Source organism: Carex rostrata, chromosome 21 (assembly GCF_964058835.1).
Source record: "Carex rostrata chromosome 21, lpCarRost1.2, whole genome shotgun sequence".
Taxonomy (NCBI): Eukaryota; Viridiplantae; Streptophyta; class Magnoliopsida; order Poales; family Cyperaceae; genus Carex; species Carex rostrata.
The window spans coordinates 8,461,991-8,479,570 of NC_135938.1; the positions used below are offsets into that span (position 1 = coordinate 8,461,991).

Here is a 17,580-nt window from a genome sequence, read left to right on the forward strand (position 1 = left end):
TTAAAATTTAAAATATTACCACCTAAACATTATAATAGCTATCATTTTCTCAATAAAAATCAAGGTTCTAAATACTTAACTATAACTACGCAATAATTTTTTCGAACCTCAAAAACTATAGCGTTATTAACTGCTTTGTTTTTTTATCATAGTTCTAAATAGTTAGCTATAGGTGCGCAATAGCTTCGTTATAATTTTTTCGGATCTTAAAAGCTATATCGCTATAAATGTTATTTAGAATCTTGATAAAAATGGATTCAAAGGATGCAGGGATGCTGGAATTTTAAAGAATTTAATTAGAGAGATTAAAAAGTAATTAGAGAGCAATAAAAATTGTAAAAAGGTAAAGTATGACATCTTCTGACATGATATTTATTCAGGGCGAGTCAAAATTTTAGCGCGCAGCCAATTTTTATAATACTTTGAATATTAAATATATTTTTATAATTTTTTGTGTGAAACGTATAGAAATAAAACAATGTATTGCAAACTTTTTTTTAAAGTGAAGCATAATTTTATAATCTTATATATATACTTGTATAATTTTTTCTGAGAAAAACATAAAAATAAATTATATTTTTTAAAATCTTTTGAGTCAGGGACAAATACCCTTTGACTATAAAAAAATAACGTACATAAAAATATTTTACTTTTAGTAGAGAGTAAGTTTCTTTGTTTTGTTTAATATAACACATGCAGCCAGACCCACAACTTATGGATCCAAATTTTGTCTAGTTAGAGATGGATTGGAAATTTATTAACTTAGGGTACAACAATTATATATTATTATTAAATAAGCTTGTTGAATAAGTACCTGAGCAGAACTGGAACATGTTATATATTTATAACAGCTCTTTTGATGGTTAGTACTTTATTGTTAATTTGTGAACATTAATATTTTTGTCTATCATTTTTTTTATTAAGTATAATTTTATAACTACAAAAGATATTTAATATTTGAGTTCAATTTCAATGAGATTTCGTAAAATCTGTAACCATATTGGTAAAATTAGTAGCGCATATAAATTGTGTTCAATTCATGCGTAGCTGCATAAGCCAATTTTTAGCACATGTACACTTGTACCATTTCAATCAACGCAAAATAAAAATAAAAGAGACAAATAAAAACCACAAATTTATTAAATAAAAAGGACATTATAATAAACATATCATGGTGTTTTGCAGGATGGTCCCCTTCTGAAATTTCACTCTCAAACAAGGACAGGACAATAAAACCCATTCAATTGTGTCCAGTTGAATTAATAAAATCCATTCAATTGTGTCCAATTGAATTAATAATTTGTGTGCATAAAACACAAACGATCCCAGTTAGAGTTAGTTATTCCTCTTTGTCTTTGCCCCCCTCACAAATCCAACTCTCTCCGTCTCCCCCCTCACGTGGAAAGCAAAGGCCGAGTCCGAATCCTCTACATTACCTCACCGTTTATGTTTGAATCTTGACCGTTCAATTATAATTCGGGCCAATCCGATCCAACTGTACTTCGGGAGAGTCGCAGTACAATACGAACGGACCGGATTCAAACTCAAACGGTAAGGTACCGTACTAATATGAATTGATAAACGCCTTCCCCAGCTCTTAGCTTTGTTTCTCTCTCTCTCTATACAGAGCTCGTTTCGTTACTACCATTTCTCTCTCTCTCTCTCTAGGGGGATAGAGAGAAACTGGAGAGAGATCAGAAAATCAATCAATAAGAAGAAAGACAAGGGGACGTTTCAATTCGATTCCAGTTTCTTAATCGCTCATTAAATCCAAGTTTTTACCTTTAGATCTGTTTCTCTTAATTGCCCCTCCGTTTCAGTCTCTCTCTTGTTTAGGCAAGTTCTGGAACTAGGGTTTCGGGTGGGGTTGTAGTGCGGTTTACATATTTAAAGAGGGAACGAGATGGAGAGAATGGAAGAGGGTAAAGCGGCTTTTGGCACTTTGAATTGGACCATGGTTCCTGCTATTTTGGCGATTATCCAGTGGTGGGGATTCAATGTCACAGTCATCATCATGAACAAATGGATCTTTCAGGTCTAATTTCCGAACTTGAATTTGATTTTTTTCCCTAGTTGTTCTGCGATTGTTTTTTTTGTTTTTTTTTCAAAAAGAATAATTTTTACATTTTCGTGTGTTTGTGGGAAAGGTTTGACTAGAACAAGGTGTCAGATAGCAGTAATTACCTTTCCATTTTCTCTTCTCTCTCTTTTTTTTTCTATATATATTTTTTTCTTTTCTTGTTTTATTAGACAATGTCATGAAGAGTTAGTTTGGAGTTCGAGATCAAGTTATAAAGCTAAGAAGATAAATAATACAATAGTAAGCTTGAGCTTCTATTGTAAATTAGTTTTCTGCTCACAATGCCAGATCTGTAGTTAGAAGAAAATTTAAATCAGTATGATTAGTACATTTTCAATAAGACCTTGAATTATACTAATTCATGGTAAGTAGGAGATATATTCATTTATGAAGTTAATTTTTAGAAAGTAGCGATCTGGGTATCTTCATAGTAATTTTGCAGGGATGGGGCTTCAAGATATTTGATATCCCTAATAAAAATGATTCATATGAACTATAGATATTAGGTGAAGTTGCTCAATTTATTGGGTTACACAGTATAAGTATTTTATTGGGGGCAAAACAAGAAATTGCACAGTATAACAGAAATGTAATTTTCAGAAATCAAATGTGTAAAAGATGTTGGTGTAGGGGTCTAAGGAAAGGTGTTTCTTAGCATTGATTGCTTGAAGAAAAAAGACATGTAGGTGGACTGCTTTAATGACTTCTTTTATCCTTTTTTGTATGGTTAAAATCGTTAGAGTGTAGAACCATTAATCTCATAGAAAGCAATTCCATATATTTTCAGTTCCAAGTAATTCTGAAGTTGGTTATAGTTTATTGTACTGAAATTTTGCAAGTACTTAAAATTCCTATAGGCCTTTTGTTAGTTCAAATTGCAAAATACTTAAAATCAAAATTTCTCTTATTTTTTAAATTCATAGAGTATTTTGTTGGTAATTAAATAAATGCAAAATTGTCAGTACACTACCAAGTGAGAAATAGAGAATATGCATGCAAAGCACAGAAGCTGCTGCAAATACTTGAAAAGTCTAATGACTATGTATTATAGTGGTTGATTTCTATTTATTTAATCTGTTTTTATGTACTAATTCAATTTAATAATATTTTTTCCTTTTTTTGACACTTTCTAGAAATTGGATTTCAAGTTTCCTCTGACGGTGTCATGCGTGCACTTCATATGCTCATCAATAGGTGCTTATATTGCCATAAAAGTGCTGAAAATGAAACCTCTTATAGAGGTCGAACCAGAGGATAGATGGAGAAGAATATTTCCCATGTCTTTTGTCTTTTGCATAAATATAGTTCTGGGAAATGTGAGCTTGAGATATATTCCTGTATCGTTTATGCAAACCATCAAATCTTTCACACCTGCTACTACAGGTCTGTCATGTTTTCTTTTATTTATGTACTTTATTTATATTGCAAACAGACAACTGAAGATAATTAAAATAGCAAAGTTTGTTGTTCACTCAAATTTTGCATGTTGGACCCCCCTAAAGAGCCTCCAAAAAGTCAAAATAGAACGACTGCAAATAAACAACAACAACAACCAAGCCTTTAGTCCCAAACAAGTTGGTATACCAAGCCAGCCCTCATTTCCTGCATTTTATCTGCTCACAAGTGAAGATCCAAAATTGAGTTTTTATTTTTTTTTTTATTTATTTTTTATTCTATGGCAGTTATTTTGCAGTGGATGGTATGGAGGAAATATTTCGAGTGGCGCATTTGGGCCTCCTTGGTGCCAATTGTAGGAGGTATACTACTGACATCAGTTACTGAGCTCAGTTTCAATGTGTTTGGTTTTTGCGCTGCACTCTTTGGTTGTCTTGCCACTTCAACTAAGACCATTTTGGCTGAATCCCTTCTTCATGGCTACAAGTTTGACAGGTATCTTTTACTCTCTAAAATTTCTACTATAAGGCATTGATGCTAGTCAAAATGGTGCACTCTATTAATGTTAAAAATAGAATGGAAAAATAATCTGAAAGTACAGCTTGAAATCCCAGTAAATTTTCGAACGTACAGATTAATTGAAAAGGAGGAATTTCATGTATACCACTCAAAAACTTTGAAATTACATATCCCCTCTCTAAAATTCATAATATCATATTTATCCCTCTAAATTTCTAAAACTTACAAATTTACCTAATTTATTTTCTATTAAAACTCATATTAAATATATGAAGTTCCCATTTTACCCTTAATTAAAAAAAATAAAATATGTAGTTTATAGTTTATAAATCGACTGTGTAAGAAAGATGTCCAGTCTTCTAATTGGTCACTTTCCGAGGGCAAATGGTTCATTCTCTAGTTGTTGACGCATAGACAGTGGCATTTAGACATATGCTTGTGTGCAGGTCACAGGTAAGAAAATGAACCATGTGCTCTCACAACTGGTTAGTCTGGTTACCTCAAAATTAGAGCTGAAAAAAACATCATTTTTTTCAACTCTCTTGTTAATTCAAGAAGATCTCATTACCTCTGACATTTTAAAACAGTATCATGATCTTCAATTAAATTATTTTGGGACAGTATAAACACAGTGTACTACATGGCCCCATTTGCAACTATGATACTAGCCGTACCTGCGATTCTCCTAGAAGGTGGAGGCGTCATAAACTGGTTTTACACACATGAAGAGATCCTTTCATCTATGATAATAATATTTGGATCAGGTGTTGCAGCTTTCTGCCTCAACTTCTCCATCTTTTATGTGATCCATTCTACCACAGCTGTCACTTTCAATGTTGCCGGAAACCTGAAGGTAAAAAACTTATATTCTGACAATAGTGCATTAGAGTTTGCTACCACCGAAGTTGAATATTGATTTCATCTTAACTCAGCACATTATTTGAGGTCAAAATTGTCATTTGGTAAATAGCATTATGCTTCAAGGATTATAGTAACACTTGGTACCCATACATGCTGAAACATGAAATGGAAAACATAAGAGATTTGGGGATTTGAATTTACTGAAGTGGATTTTTTTTTTCCACAATCCATTGCCAAAATAACCACATCATCTGTAATTTTGAATGTTACCTTTATTGCCTTGCTGTAGCCTTCAAATGCTTTGTTTCAATTAATATATGTGCCTATGAGCTTTTCTAAAAGAATAAAGAATAGTCAGATTTCTTGTAGAAATAATCAACTTAGTATAAACAAATGTAATTGGTCTTTTTTGGCAGGTGGCAGTTGCTGTATTGGTCTCATGGATGATATTCCGCAATCCGATATCTGCAATGAATGCAATCGGGTGTGCTATAACCCTCATGGGGTGCACCTTTTACGGCTATGTGCGGCACCTTCTGTCTCAGCAATCTGCATCCGGTAACCCGGGAACTCCAAAAACACCCCGGACCCCACGCGGGCTCATGGAGATGCTTCCTCTTGTATCAACTGACAAACAGGATGATAAGGTCTAGTGGATTGCAGATTGGTGAAATTGTAGGTAGGTAAACAGGGATAGGGAGGCCCATATGAAGTCTCAAAAGTTTCCCTTTGGGTATTGACATGCAATTTTTGGGACTCTTTGTGAATTTATTTTACTTATGTTACTGCAGTATTATAGAAATTGCAATATGATTTTTTCTTTGATTGTGTTGGAAGTTGGAACTGAGCATAGTAATTTCTGTCTGTTTTTTTTTTTTTTCTGTGGTTATACTGATTATTGTCTTTAATATTTGGTACATTATGATTTCATATGTTTAGAAATATTAAATATAATGCTAGACTATGATTTCATATTTGAAGTAATTAAAAGTTCGTTGATGCACCTATATCAATCAACTAACCAAATGCCAAGAGAATCCAGTACTTCATTCCTTTGTCATGTCAAACATTGAATTGATTCATCCAAGGAAAGTTATAATAGGCAGAACTAATCCCTACTGATAAATTAAATTGACAACCTTCGGAATAATCTACAAGAAGTTATGAAAAATACAAATCGAAAGCGAATTAGGTTGCTTCATTTTTGTTCCTTTTTTCCTGCAAAATTAATAATATGATCAGAAATGTTGTTCAGACTTTCTGATAATTACTATTAGAGAAACTTTGGAAAAGGTCCCCTGGTAAACTAAAAATGAAAACTATAATAAACAGAAAAAAAAAAAAAAAACATGAATCAAATTTAGCAATTAAATACTTGAAAACTTGCACGTTTCGCAGATAGTCCTTTGTTTTTTCTGTCAACATAAATAGACGACCAGAAACTCCAGATATGCTTTCTTAAATTTTAAAGCTTTTTAGCCTTATAAAAGTTAAAACAATCAAAGTTTCTCCAAATGTATGTATTGGTCCGAGAACTTCTAAATGTAGATTAACTCTAGCCAAAAAAAAAGTAAAAAAAGTTTGGGCTCAATTTTGCTCTATGAGGTCGTTTCAATCGTCTGAAAAATTTAATTCAATTGAAATCTTAACCATTTCGCATGAGGGGGCTTGACCCTTATTTTTAATCAAAAACCCATTTAGCACAAGGAACTTTTTCTGTTGCACGTGTAACCCAGAATATTTCATGGGCCATATTGGAGTATGGCTAGTATAACATCAGTGTCATTTCAGCCTATATAACACTAACTCCAAAACCTATCAAATCGACTTCAAACGGTGAATTCAAACTATTCAAACCGATCTACTTTATTAGTTGTGAGTTTTTAAGTTAATTTTAATACATTCATTTTCCAATATTTTTATCGGTTAATTTGATACTAAAATAAATCGAAAATATAAAAAAATTGTATGTAAACGCATCACTCATAAAGTAAATCGGTTTGAACGGTTTGGATTAGTCGTTTGAAATCTATTTAATTAATTTTGAAGTTAGTGTCACATGACACCGATGTTATATTAGTCGGACTCAATTATATGGCTCGTGTGTAGTCCAAAATATATAAAAGGGTTACGACTTACGACTATCGAGTTTTCAATTGATTAAAAGCAATTTTTTTTTAAAGTCAGACGCCTTATCCATTAGGCCACGGGCGCTCGTTGCATAACTCTAATACAGTTTGTATAATATAATCATTAATGTATTTTATTCACTTTCCTTGGACTAAATACGTTTTTGAGAGCGGTTAGAGCCTTGGAATTTTCAAACGAGTACAAACATGCATGAATCAAGGAAAAGGAAAAAGCAAAAAAATAAGATGGTCAAGAAAAATAACATTTCCCTACTACATTCTGTGTTGGAACATTTTTCATTAAATTGAATAACGAGGGCTTACAGTAACTAATTGAATTTTACAATCTAAAATTCTATTAAAAAAATCAAGCAAATAAATTTAAATTTAGTGAATGAATCAATTAACTAAATTCAGTTCAAGACAAGCATGTATTTTAGTGTGACGTGAGTTCTGGCAACACTGTCCTGAAGATAGAATAACATCCTGCACATGTGTTAACACTTATTATAACAAGAGAGAGAAAGATATATAGACTGATTTCATTGTATTGTACTATCTGTTTACATGTACACTGTCTTATGTAGACATTCTAATCCTCTGATTACATCTAGCTAACCACAACTATCTAACGGTAATCAGTTACTAATTAACAAACTATCTAACTGTCACACCCCGAGACAACCCGCCACGTATTTATACGTAAGGCGTGTGCACATCACATACATTATCAATAACAGTATAAATAGAGCCACATTTATTTCACCTTCAAACAAACGAGTTTAACAAACAATAATGGCAGACATGGCTAGTAACACAAGCGCTGCCATGCCTGCTCAATATATCAATTATTGAATCATGGAAATAAAAATAAACAACATGTGGCAATTTATAAATCACAAGCCTTCCCGCTTAGTCTCACTCTTGTCCTTGCTCGAATCATTCCTCTTCATACCTGGAACCCACGTAAAAGTGGAACGGGTGAGAGATCGAACCTTCTCTCAGTGCGGGATTTAGTTCCAGCCCAGAGCTTATAAAACCTTTACTTATATTCACAAATATGAAAATACATAAATAAAATGCGTATGCTTCTTCCAATGCAATGCATATCCTATTGTTACTTCATTCATTTACTTTCATTTATTTAAAGAAAAATCCGTTAATCTTGTTCGTTTGCCTCACTAGACGGTGAATTCATATGCCGCTAGGTCTTGGCGTGATAGGACCGCTTCCGCCTGCAATCACGTCCGTGAAAGGACCGCTTGCGCCTACGATCACATCCGTGAAGGGACCGCGTCAGCCTACAATCACATCCGTGACAGGACCGCTTTCGCCTACAGTCACGTTAACGAGGGGTCCAGTCGAAACTAAACCCAATGTATACATCCCAATATGCAAGCATATTGGCCCCTGTTCAATTACCATATTCGTTTGTTTTCAAAACACATTTATTCAATCACACAGTTCATGCCATGCTCAACACATCCTATTCATGCAAGTCCATTGGTCAATATATGAATCCTATCATTTCATGCAAATTATTTGTGTCTACTCAAATCATACGAATGGTTCGACAACAACATGCATAAATCCAACTAATGCAATAATAATAAACAATTGAATGATAATAGGAAAGTAAAATAGTTTTATAAAGTCTAGGAAATCCGCACCTGTTATTTAAGTAGGTTCCTGGTCATCTCTTACGTCACTTAAATCTTCAAATGTCGAATCTAGATAATTAAACATGTATCTATTTAGGAATATTTACTTGTTCTCATATCCTAAAATTTATGAATACTTTCTTTTTATATATTAACATGTTTATTATTTCTTATTCTTAACTTCACTTGATGTATTCACTAATTAAGTATATAGTAGATTTGAGACTCTAAAATAGTAATCTAAATTTATCATAGGACAAATTAGTATAAACTATTTGCTGGGATTTTTATTTTTAAATAAAGAAATTCATAAATTTATATTTGCTAAAATATATTTTCAAGACAAAGATATCTATATTTTATATTTGCTGAAAAATAGTTTCTAAATCTATAAAATAATAGTGAGTAATTAATATATATAGACTATAAAGGATATCTCTACTTTAGACTTCGTTATGAATATAAATACAAATCAAAATATCTTATTTGTTTTATTTCATAAACAAAACGGTTCGGATCAAAATTATTAAAATGCTAATAATGACAACTAGTCTTTGAAATCAGATCTTGATTAGTTGATGCAAGTAACAAGTTATAATCAATTATGTGTCAAACTAGCTATATGATTAGAAGTAAAAATTAAATTGAAGAGAATAATTTCATATTTTATTATACTAAAAATTATTTCAGGTTAATTATAATGTAAAGAAGAGAATCATAAACTCTTGAAATCTAAGAACAATACTTTATTATAACCAACATCTACTTATTGTATCCATAATAAATCAATCGTTTAGAGTACCTTAAAGCAGAAGACCATCGAGGGAAACTTTCATCCAATTTCGAATTTGTAAGATTTTTGGATTTTTCCTTGGTTCGGCTGCGAAGGAACAAAGATAGATAGATGGGAAATGGTTTTTGCATATTTAAAAGAGGAAGCAGCGATGAATAATTTAAAACGGTTTAGGCAAGAGGTGCGTTGATTAAAATTAATTGGATTGTGGATTTTATCAGAGCAAAGATTTAGGAGTTATATTTGGTATAAGATTGAATATTTGGATGGTGTTATAATATTTCCTAGTGAGGTGTATTTATAACCATTAGGTGGCTCTGTTAGCCGTGACTATAGCACTAGTTTATTTCTATACATATGGTATCTTTAATGAAGTGTATTTGTTAATGAGTATTTTGTTTTGTACGTTTTTATTTTTATTTTCTAATATACATAACATTGTTCAAAGTAAATGAAAATTGTTTTATTTCTATTATATTTTATTTATATATATATACTATATTTCATAACATCGTTTTCCTTTATTTTGTATACATTTGTGACTTAATTTAGTATTTCAATTACGTTGCGATATATTTATTAGTAAACTGAAATTCATATTGATTCACACTTATATTTATCCCTTAATTTACGAGGCGTTACACTAACCAACTCAGTTACATGTCTTGTGTAATAACAGTATTCAGTCTTGAATCACTCGGACTTGGAATGGAGACGTCCATTGTAACTCTATTAAACCCACCAAGGAATTTATTGAAAATGTATACAAATATTGCTCTAATGATTATATATCAACCAATTTTTTCTGCACGTCATACAATTTCTATGACGGCAAGTTTTTTCAAAAACTAAAAACTCACCAGAGTGGTTTATCTTCCACTGATTCAGAAGGTGAATAGCAGGAAGACTGGTGCTTATTAATGCTGTGTTATCATCACATATTTTATGTCTGTGTTCAAATTATCGCAATGAGTAATTCATGAGATAGACAAAACAAGAAGAAGCTTCTTGTGGACAAGGAGCCAATTACAAGATACAGGAATTTCATTGGCAGATTGGAGCTAGTATGTAAACCAAAAAAGATGGGAGGCCTTGGCATCATTGATCTTAGAGTCTTTAATGATGCCTTGTTAGCCAAGTGGTACTGGTATTGGATTAAATCAGAAATGAGGCTTTGGAAGTCATTGATAGTATCAATGTATGAGATGGACATGCCAAGTGAATTGCAAGATGGGAAGTTTTTAAGCAGACAATTAAGTTGGCACAAAATTTTTGTGATTGCTTCATGACAAGAATAGTAGGAGATGGATCAACAATTCAATTCTGGAACCACAACTGGGGACATGGATTTCTAAGTACAGTCTTTACAGGATTGTACAAAGAAGCAAAAGATCCAAATCTATCTTATCAACAAGTTCTTTAGACACAAGATAAGATGGACCTATTTTTATAATGGGATAACAGACGATTTCAGAAGAGAATGGGTGCAGATGGAAAGTTTACTGGCATTGCAAGCACATCATAATGCAGGACAGGATGATGTACTTTGGAATTTGACATCTACAGGGACTTTTTCTGTAAAATCAGCATATCATGGTTTTAAAAATAAACCAATGATCAGCACTACTGTGCACATAATCTGGAAGATGAAGATAACACCTAGGATTAAATATTTTGGCTAGTTAGTATATTACAAGAAATTTCTAACATCAGAAAATTTATAAAAGAGAGGATGGAACATGTCGAGCATGTGTATAATGTGTAGATGACAGTGTGAAACAATCAGTCATCTATTCACAGATTGTCACTTTGCACTGGAGTTATACAATGCCAGCTCTGATAGTTTTGGTCTGTCAATAAGAAACTGGAGAACTATTTTCAGAAGAAAGGAGGCACACAGGTGGATAGTGAATAAGGAGGGAGATATAAAGTCAAGGGAAGTACTTTTACTGACAATGTTCATATGTTGGAGGGAGAGATGTGCTAGGATTTTCAGAAATCAGAGCAAGGACATACATGCGCTAGTTATAGAGATACAGGAACAATGGAATTATCTTCATTAAAGAGATGGAAATAATTCCTTTGACAAAAGAGTTTTAAGTTCTAGTCTTTTTTTTTTATTTCTGTAATGTATCTTTGCTTTTCAAGAGCAAATTTAACTTTGTTGATTGCATTTCAAAACTTGTAAAAAAGGTTTCCCTTAGAAACCTATTTCATTAAGCAAATGAGGACTAGATCCTTATTTTTTCTCAAAAAAAGAAAAAAAAAACTCACCATAGTATTTATCACCCTTTCCTTGTATGAACATTCACAAATTCAAAACTAGAAAAACTATAATTTTTTTTTCCAAAGAAAAAACATGCGCAATTGCTTTTTTTTTTTTTTTTTTTTTCTTTATGAAGTAGATCCTCTTGTTTTTTCAATTACCGGTCATCACCAATAGGTTTACATGTTGCGGTGAAAACAATACATTCATGTAGATTGAATTGTTTGGCCACCAAAAATTCCACCTCAGAATTCTTTCCTATTTTAGGACCAAGAACCATTAGTTCTCTAAAAGTACTTTTGAGTTCATCCTGTGGTGATCCCCTACTCCAACCCCAGCCGACAATATGGTGCTTGGGCAGCAGCTGGGAAATAGTAGAGATCACTGGTTGAAGGTATTTATTATGCGAATTAAAATTTGAGCTTAGAAAGCCATCTCGCAAGAAGATGGACCAGAATATAGCATTCAAATTATCTCTCAGAAGCTCGCCTATGATTTTTGCTCCCCATACTGATCCATTCATCTTCCTTGCTATCTCCCCTCCCATTTTTGCTAACTCAGGAAAATCCTCTGGGTCAGCACTGCCAAAAGCATGCTCCCTGAAAAACAACATATATTCCTCCTTGGAAAACCCATCAAGTATATATGATCGGCTGCACATTCCCTGGTTTTACAATCTCCTTAAACTTATTATAACGAATTACAGAGCTTATTAAAATGATTTTGCTTCCTTGTTTCCCACATGTTAGGCAACTCAATAGGGTACTCCAAACTTTAGAATCCACATGCCAAACTTCGTCCATCACGAGCAGAAGTCTCTCTGAGCTGAGGTTCTGTTTAAGCATCGCTAGCAATGTATTCTCATCATAGTTGGTTATTTGAGTATTGTTACATCCCTTTAGAATTTGTGTAAAAATCTTAGGATAGCCATAATATCCAATAAGTGGCCAAGGAATATAAATTTTCAAGGAAAAATGATTTTGCACCTTTGGATCATAGAAACAGTGAAGAGCAAGAGTGGTCTTTCCTGCTCCCTTCGAACCAACTATTGGAAGAATATCCACATTATTTTCACCAGGCAAGCTTGGTTCAAACAAGAATTTCATAACTTGCTCTCTTTCCTTACCCTGACCTATTAACCAAGTGTGGTCCATGTAGAGGTACCTTTTTATAGGCCTTTCAGGTTGGGCATTCACCATGAGTAAGAACGCACATATATCAATACTTTTCAACATTTTCAATACATCATGGAGTACCCTGTGCTCATCATTAACAAAAAGCAAGGTTCTTATCGTCCGCTGGCGTTTCGCTGCACGATTGGTGGCGTCACTAAGCAAATTGCTTGTACATTCAGTACCAGTTATCATTGGAGGAAGTGAACTCTGGTTTTTTAAGTTACGATAATAGTACTCCCCAAGGTACGCTGCGTTTATTAATTGTGCCAACCACTGGAGCAACTTTTGGCTGGTAATCCATCGCCCTCTTGCTGCATCAATGGCAGATTGGATTTTGATCACCTCTTGTTGCAGGCTATATAGAGTCACATCGAGTCCCTCTTGCATCTCGTGTCCGCTTGTGATTGAGGAGACAACACCACTTACTATTGTTCCAGCTGCTGCTTCCACGGCTCCAGAATAAAACATGCTTGTTGTGCCCCCCATACTGCACTTCACCTCCTTTTCTTAGTGAGGTAAATTATAGCTGCCAACAACCAAACAAAGTTAAAAGTGTCTTTCTACATTATAAAGCAATTGTGCAAGAGTCTTTTTTGTCATCAAATTACAATATGGATAATTTGTAGATTAGCAAATAGTACTCAATCGGTATTACCAACCTTTAAATTACATGTTTTTTCAACAATTTGTTGACTTCATTGGAAAGGTTATTACCTTTTTTATTTTGTAATTTTGGTTCACAAACTACAAGACTGTTTATGTAGTAGGTACTATTAACTTGTTATATTTTTTCTTAACTTGGTAGAGATATCCCAAATTATTCACATTTTGGAGTAATATTCGCAAATAAATTACCTGCTTAGAATTATCAGTAAGCTAAACAGAATTGTAATTGGTAGTGTGAGAAGTTTTGTCTTTTACCATTAATTCACCATACTTTTGTGGTTTGTTCTAATGGAAATCAAAAGAGGTCAAAAGCTGGACAATTGAGTTGAGTTTTAAACTTAACTTTAATTCAAAGTTAATTTAAGAGAATGTTTACCATGTCTATAATATATTTACAGAAAACTAACCTTCACTTCTGTAGTTGTTGAAGTTTCAGAAGCAGAATTGAGTAATATGGATGAAATGGAGCATGAATGTTTCGCAGCTTGATTGTGGTCATATATAGGGAGGAATATGGGAGGAGGTACTGGAGAGCAAGTGGGGAAGGAGCGATCGAGGTAAGTCACATAAAATGTCAACTGGAGTACAATATCCAGTTGGCAAATAGGAGAGGTGCATTTCAAATGCGACACTATATCCATATGCTGATCAAGGAACATATCATTATGACAGACTTAACGAAGGAAATTAATCGGTTATTATTTCCTAGTAATGGTGTTGTCAAAATATTAACGGAACGGTGACGCTTTAGCAGATGATATTGCAGAGGCGAAACAAATGTTTACTTTCTTGCCTTCACATGCTGCTATGCAACCGAAATTTTTATTTATAGTAAATAGAAAAAAAAAATTAAAAATGGGAAAAGACATGAGAAAATTTGAAAATAAGAATCAGGTAAACGGTATGGCGTCACTTTTATATGGTGTCCCACTTGGATTTTTTTTTTCTTTTATGATTTTTTTTCGATTTTGACAGATGATTTGGCGTCCCACATTTTTTTTGGGCAAGGCTACTGTTACTGTATGGTGTGGCGTCCGGGAGGAACGCCATACCGTGTACTTGTCTTCTCAATTTTGAAAATTTCCCATGTCTTTTCTTAATTTTTTTTTTCTATTTACTATGAATAAAAATTTCGGGCTATGCAAGCTTGCTCAAGTTCTTGAAATGGAGATCTCCATTATTGTATTTTGTTTTTAAACCTTGGAAGAGGCCTATTTTTTGAAACTTAAAAAAGAAAGATGAGGGTTCCAATACTTCATCATACCTTATATTTTATATTTTCGTTTTTAAAATCTAAACCATCGATCTGAACCGCTCAATATGATATCTATATTAAAATATGCTTAGATATGAAATTTTATAATTTTTTTAATTTTTTTACTATTTTTTAAGATGGATAGAAAATCATTGCTTTTAAACGATCTAGAAACAATGATTTTGTACCTATCTTAAAAAATAGTAAAGAAATTTCAAAAATTATAAAATTTCATCGCTAAATATATTTTAGTATGCATATCATGTTGAGCGGTTCGGATCGATAGTTTGGACTTTGAAAATGAAAATATAAGATATGAGATATGATGAGATATAAAAAATATTAGGTATTGGAACCCTCCTTAAACAAAAAAAAAAACAAGAAACAAAGTAGAAAGTTTTTAGTTGAAGAATGAAATGGAGTTGTTTTGATTATCCTCCGCACCTTCGTGTGTGAGAAGAGAATGAATGGATACTCATTGTCTTTTTAATTTTTATTTTAAATAATTTAATTACAAAACTAACAAAACATTTTGCTTTCATTAAGCGATATGCTCCTTTTCATATTACATTACGACTGAAGAGTTTCCTAAAAGAAAGATTTTGTATATTTTGTTTAGTACATTTATTAAATTAAGTATTTTATCACGAGGGAGAAGTAGAAAACGTACGGCTAGTTTCACTTTGGTTTATTTGGTTTACTTATACTGAAAAAGTAGGATAATTCTAGTTGCTGTATCTGTTGGATCTTGGTGTGAAAGAGGTAGCAACAAGAGAGAAAATAAATTGGTAGGGGGAGGGTATGTGCGCTTGTGAAAAATAAGGGATTAAGGATAGCGACGTGTTTTTTGTTCCATTAATTATATTGAGTGAGAAAATTGACACGCCACATGTTTGTTGCCGTATTGACTAGGAAGGTGGACTGTTTACTTGGGTATATATGGACTTCTGAAAAAGTCACTTGAGAGACTCTCAATGACAATGAGAGTTGAGGTTCAAGTTAATTTATTAATTAATTTATGGCTGTGCCGTTGCCGACCAGAAATTGGAAATTTTGTTCAAATGTAGTTGACTGACTGTTGTAAATGTGGTTCTGAATCCTCTGTATCAATATATGATGAAACACCCTCTTTGGTGACTCACTGCAACGTGGGACCTACACAAATTGAGAGTGTGAAGCAGAGCCCTCCTTAAATTGAAAACTAAACATGTTTGGCTTGAAAGGAAAAGAAGAATAGATTGAAATAGAGGTTCTATTTCAACCGAACAAGAAAGGAATTGAGTGAAATTGTGAAAATAGAATAAGCGGAATTGTGCTAGAAATTTTGCTATTAAACCCTTGTTTTTTACAATTGTATAGGTCTCTGCTCTATTCGAATTTGGACCCCTTAAAGTAACTCAATTTTTGAGTTTTGATCCGGACTGTCCAAGCTGCTCCAGCACGAATATTAAAGGAGCACCGTGCGTTTCACCACAGAACGGATTGACCTGAAATTCTGATCGGACGGTGTGGATCAAAACTAAGAAATTGGGTTACTATAGTATAGGGGATACGGACTCACTCTATTCCTCTACCTTTTACCAAACAGGGCCAATAGAAATAGCAATCTCGTAACTAGCTACATGGCACTGTGGTTTCGGTCTCTAAAATAATATCTGGTCTAACAGCAAGTAATTAATGTTACTGGTACAGTAGTCCTTTGTATTGTGTGACCATTTTTGTATCAACCTAATAATGGTCCTCGGAGAAAACAAAATATCTAGATATAAAGATGCACCTATGCAAACAATATTTTTGATAACCAAAAATATCATGTATAGAAATCGTACAGCAGAACAAATCTGATAATTTGTTGGTCCAGGTTTTCTGATACTTTAGGTAACAGTAAAACAAACTTTTTGTTCTTTATTATCAAACTACATAAACCCATTATTTTAGTCTTTCATGAATTCTAAATTCGACTGAAGAATTTGAGATACTATTTGTGGTGGTATGTCTTTGTTTTTGAGATGTCTAACAGAGGCTGTCAGATTATTATTCTAGCTACCCGATGTAATTGTGGTGGTCTGTCAGCACTAAAGATACTAAAACCGTTTCATAAAGGGTTTCATATTAGCAACAGGGCTTGCGATGGCTTAGAATTGTCTCGTGCAAATAAAAATTGCACGGATGTTACCAGGACCAACTAAATACCTCCTCATCAGCCGTTAGAATTTTGAAAATCACTTGATCTGAATTTTTAGATCAAGTTATTTTCTACCTATCTAAAAAAATAGTAAAAAGTTCTAAAAAAAATATAAAATTTGGTTTGTAAGTACATATTCATATGGATATCATGTTGAATGGCTCGGATCGATCGTTAGAATTTTGAAAACTTAAATATTGAGCTATTGCATGGAGGCCCTCTATTTTACGTGTAGCATATTAGCATTTTTCCTATATATACAGAGGAGGGTTCCAATGCTTATTTTTTTTATACCTCATCATACCTCATATTTTATATCTTCATTTTCTTCATATTTAAATTCTAAATTATCGATCCGAACCATTCAACATGATATCCATATTAAAATATGATTGAGGATGAAATTTTATAATTTTTGAATTTTTTTACTATTTTTTAAGATGGGTAGAAAATCTCTGTTTTTTGAACGGTGCAAAAACAATGATTTTGAACCTATCTTAAAAAATAATAAATTTTTTTTTGCAAAAATTCAAAAATTTCATCCTAGGCATATTTTAGTATAAATATCATGTTAAGTAGTTCAGATCAACAGTTT

The 17,580-nt window shown here is 32.9% G+C and overlaps 2 protein-coding genes across 3 annotated transcripts; one reads left to right on the plus strand and one right to left on the minus strand.

The window, feature by feature from the left end:
- The first annotated feature begins 1,343 nt into the window (after positions 1-1,343).
- On the plus strand, positions 1,344-5,780 carry LOC144573666 (UDP-galactose transporter 1). The gene is made up of 5 exons (XM_078323442.1): positions 1,344-2,035; positions 3,214-3,463; positions 3,763-3,970; positions 4,616-4,847; positions 5,272-5,780. The coding sequence occupies exons 1-5, from the start codon at positions 1,904-1,906 to the stop codon at positions 5,506-5,508; spliced, it is 1,059 nt and encodes a 352-aa protein (XP_078179568.1). The 5' UTR covers positions 1,344-1,903; the 3' UTR covers positions 5,509-5,780.
- A 6,061-nt stretch (positions 5,781-11,841) lies between these two features.
- Positions 11,842-14,020, minus strand: LOC144573667 (putative disease resistance protein RGA3). Of its 2 annotated transcripts, none has more exons than XM_078323444.1 (2): positions 13,942-14,020; positions 11,842-13,377 (listed from the first exon to the last, which is right to left on the minus strand). In XM_078323444.1, the coding sequence occupies exon 2, from the start codon at positions 13,363-13,365 to the stop codon at positions 12,340-12,342; it is 1,026 nt and encodes a 341-aa protein (XP_078179570.1). In that variant the 5' UTR covers positions 13,366-13,377; positions 13,942-14,020; the 3' UTR covers positions 11,842-12,339. The 2 variants fall into 2 exon arrangements, with proteins under 2 accessions (XP_078179570.1, XP_078179569.1); XM_078323443.1 differs by having other exon boundaries at positions 11,843-13,405; positions 13,949-14,020.
- Between the last annotated feature and the right edge of the window lie 3,560 nt (positions 14,021-17,580).

What these genes read in the sequence shown, in the direction of transcription:
- LOC144573667 (XM_078323444.1), bottom strand. Translation starts at nt 13,365, where the DNA reads ATGGGGGGCACAACAAGCATGTTTTATTCTGGAGCCGTGGAAGCAGCA.
- LOC144573666 (XM_078323442.1), top strand. Translation starts at nt 1,904, where the DNA reads ATGGAGAGAATGGAAGAGGGTAAAGCGGCTTTTGGCACTTTGAATTGG. An exon ending in TGAACAAATGGATCTTTCAG is followed by an intron (nt 2,036 to 3,213) that starts GTCTAATTTCCG and finishes GACACTTTCTAG; the next exon opens with AAATTGGATTTCAAGTTTCC. An exon ending in CATGGCTACAAGTTTGACAG is followed by an intron (nt 3,971 to 4,615) that starts GTATCTTTTACT and finishes ATTTTGGGACAG; the next exon opens with TATAAACACAGTGTACTACA.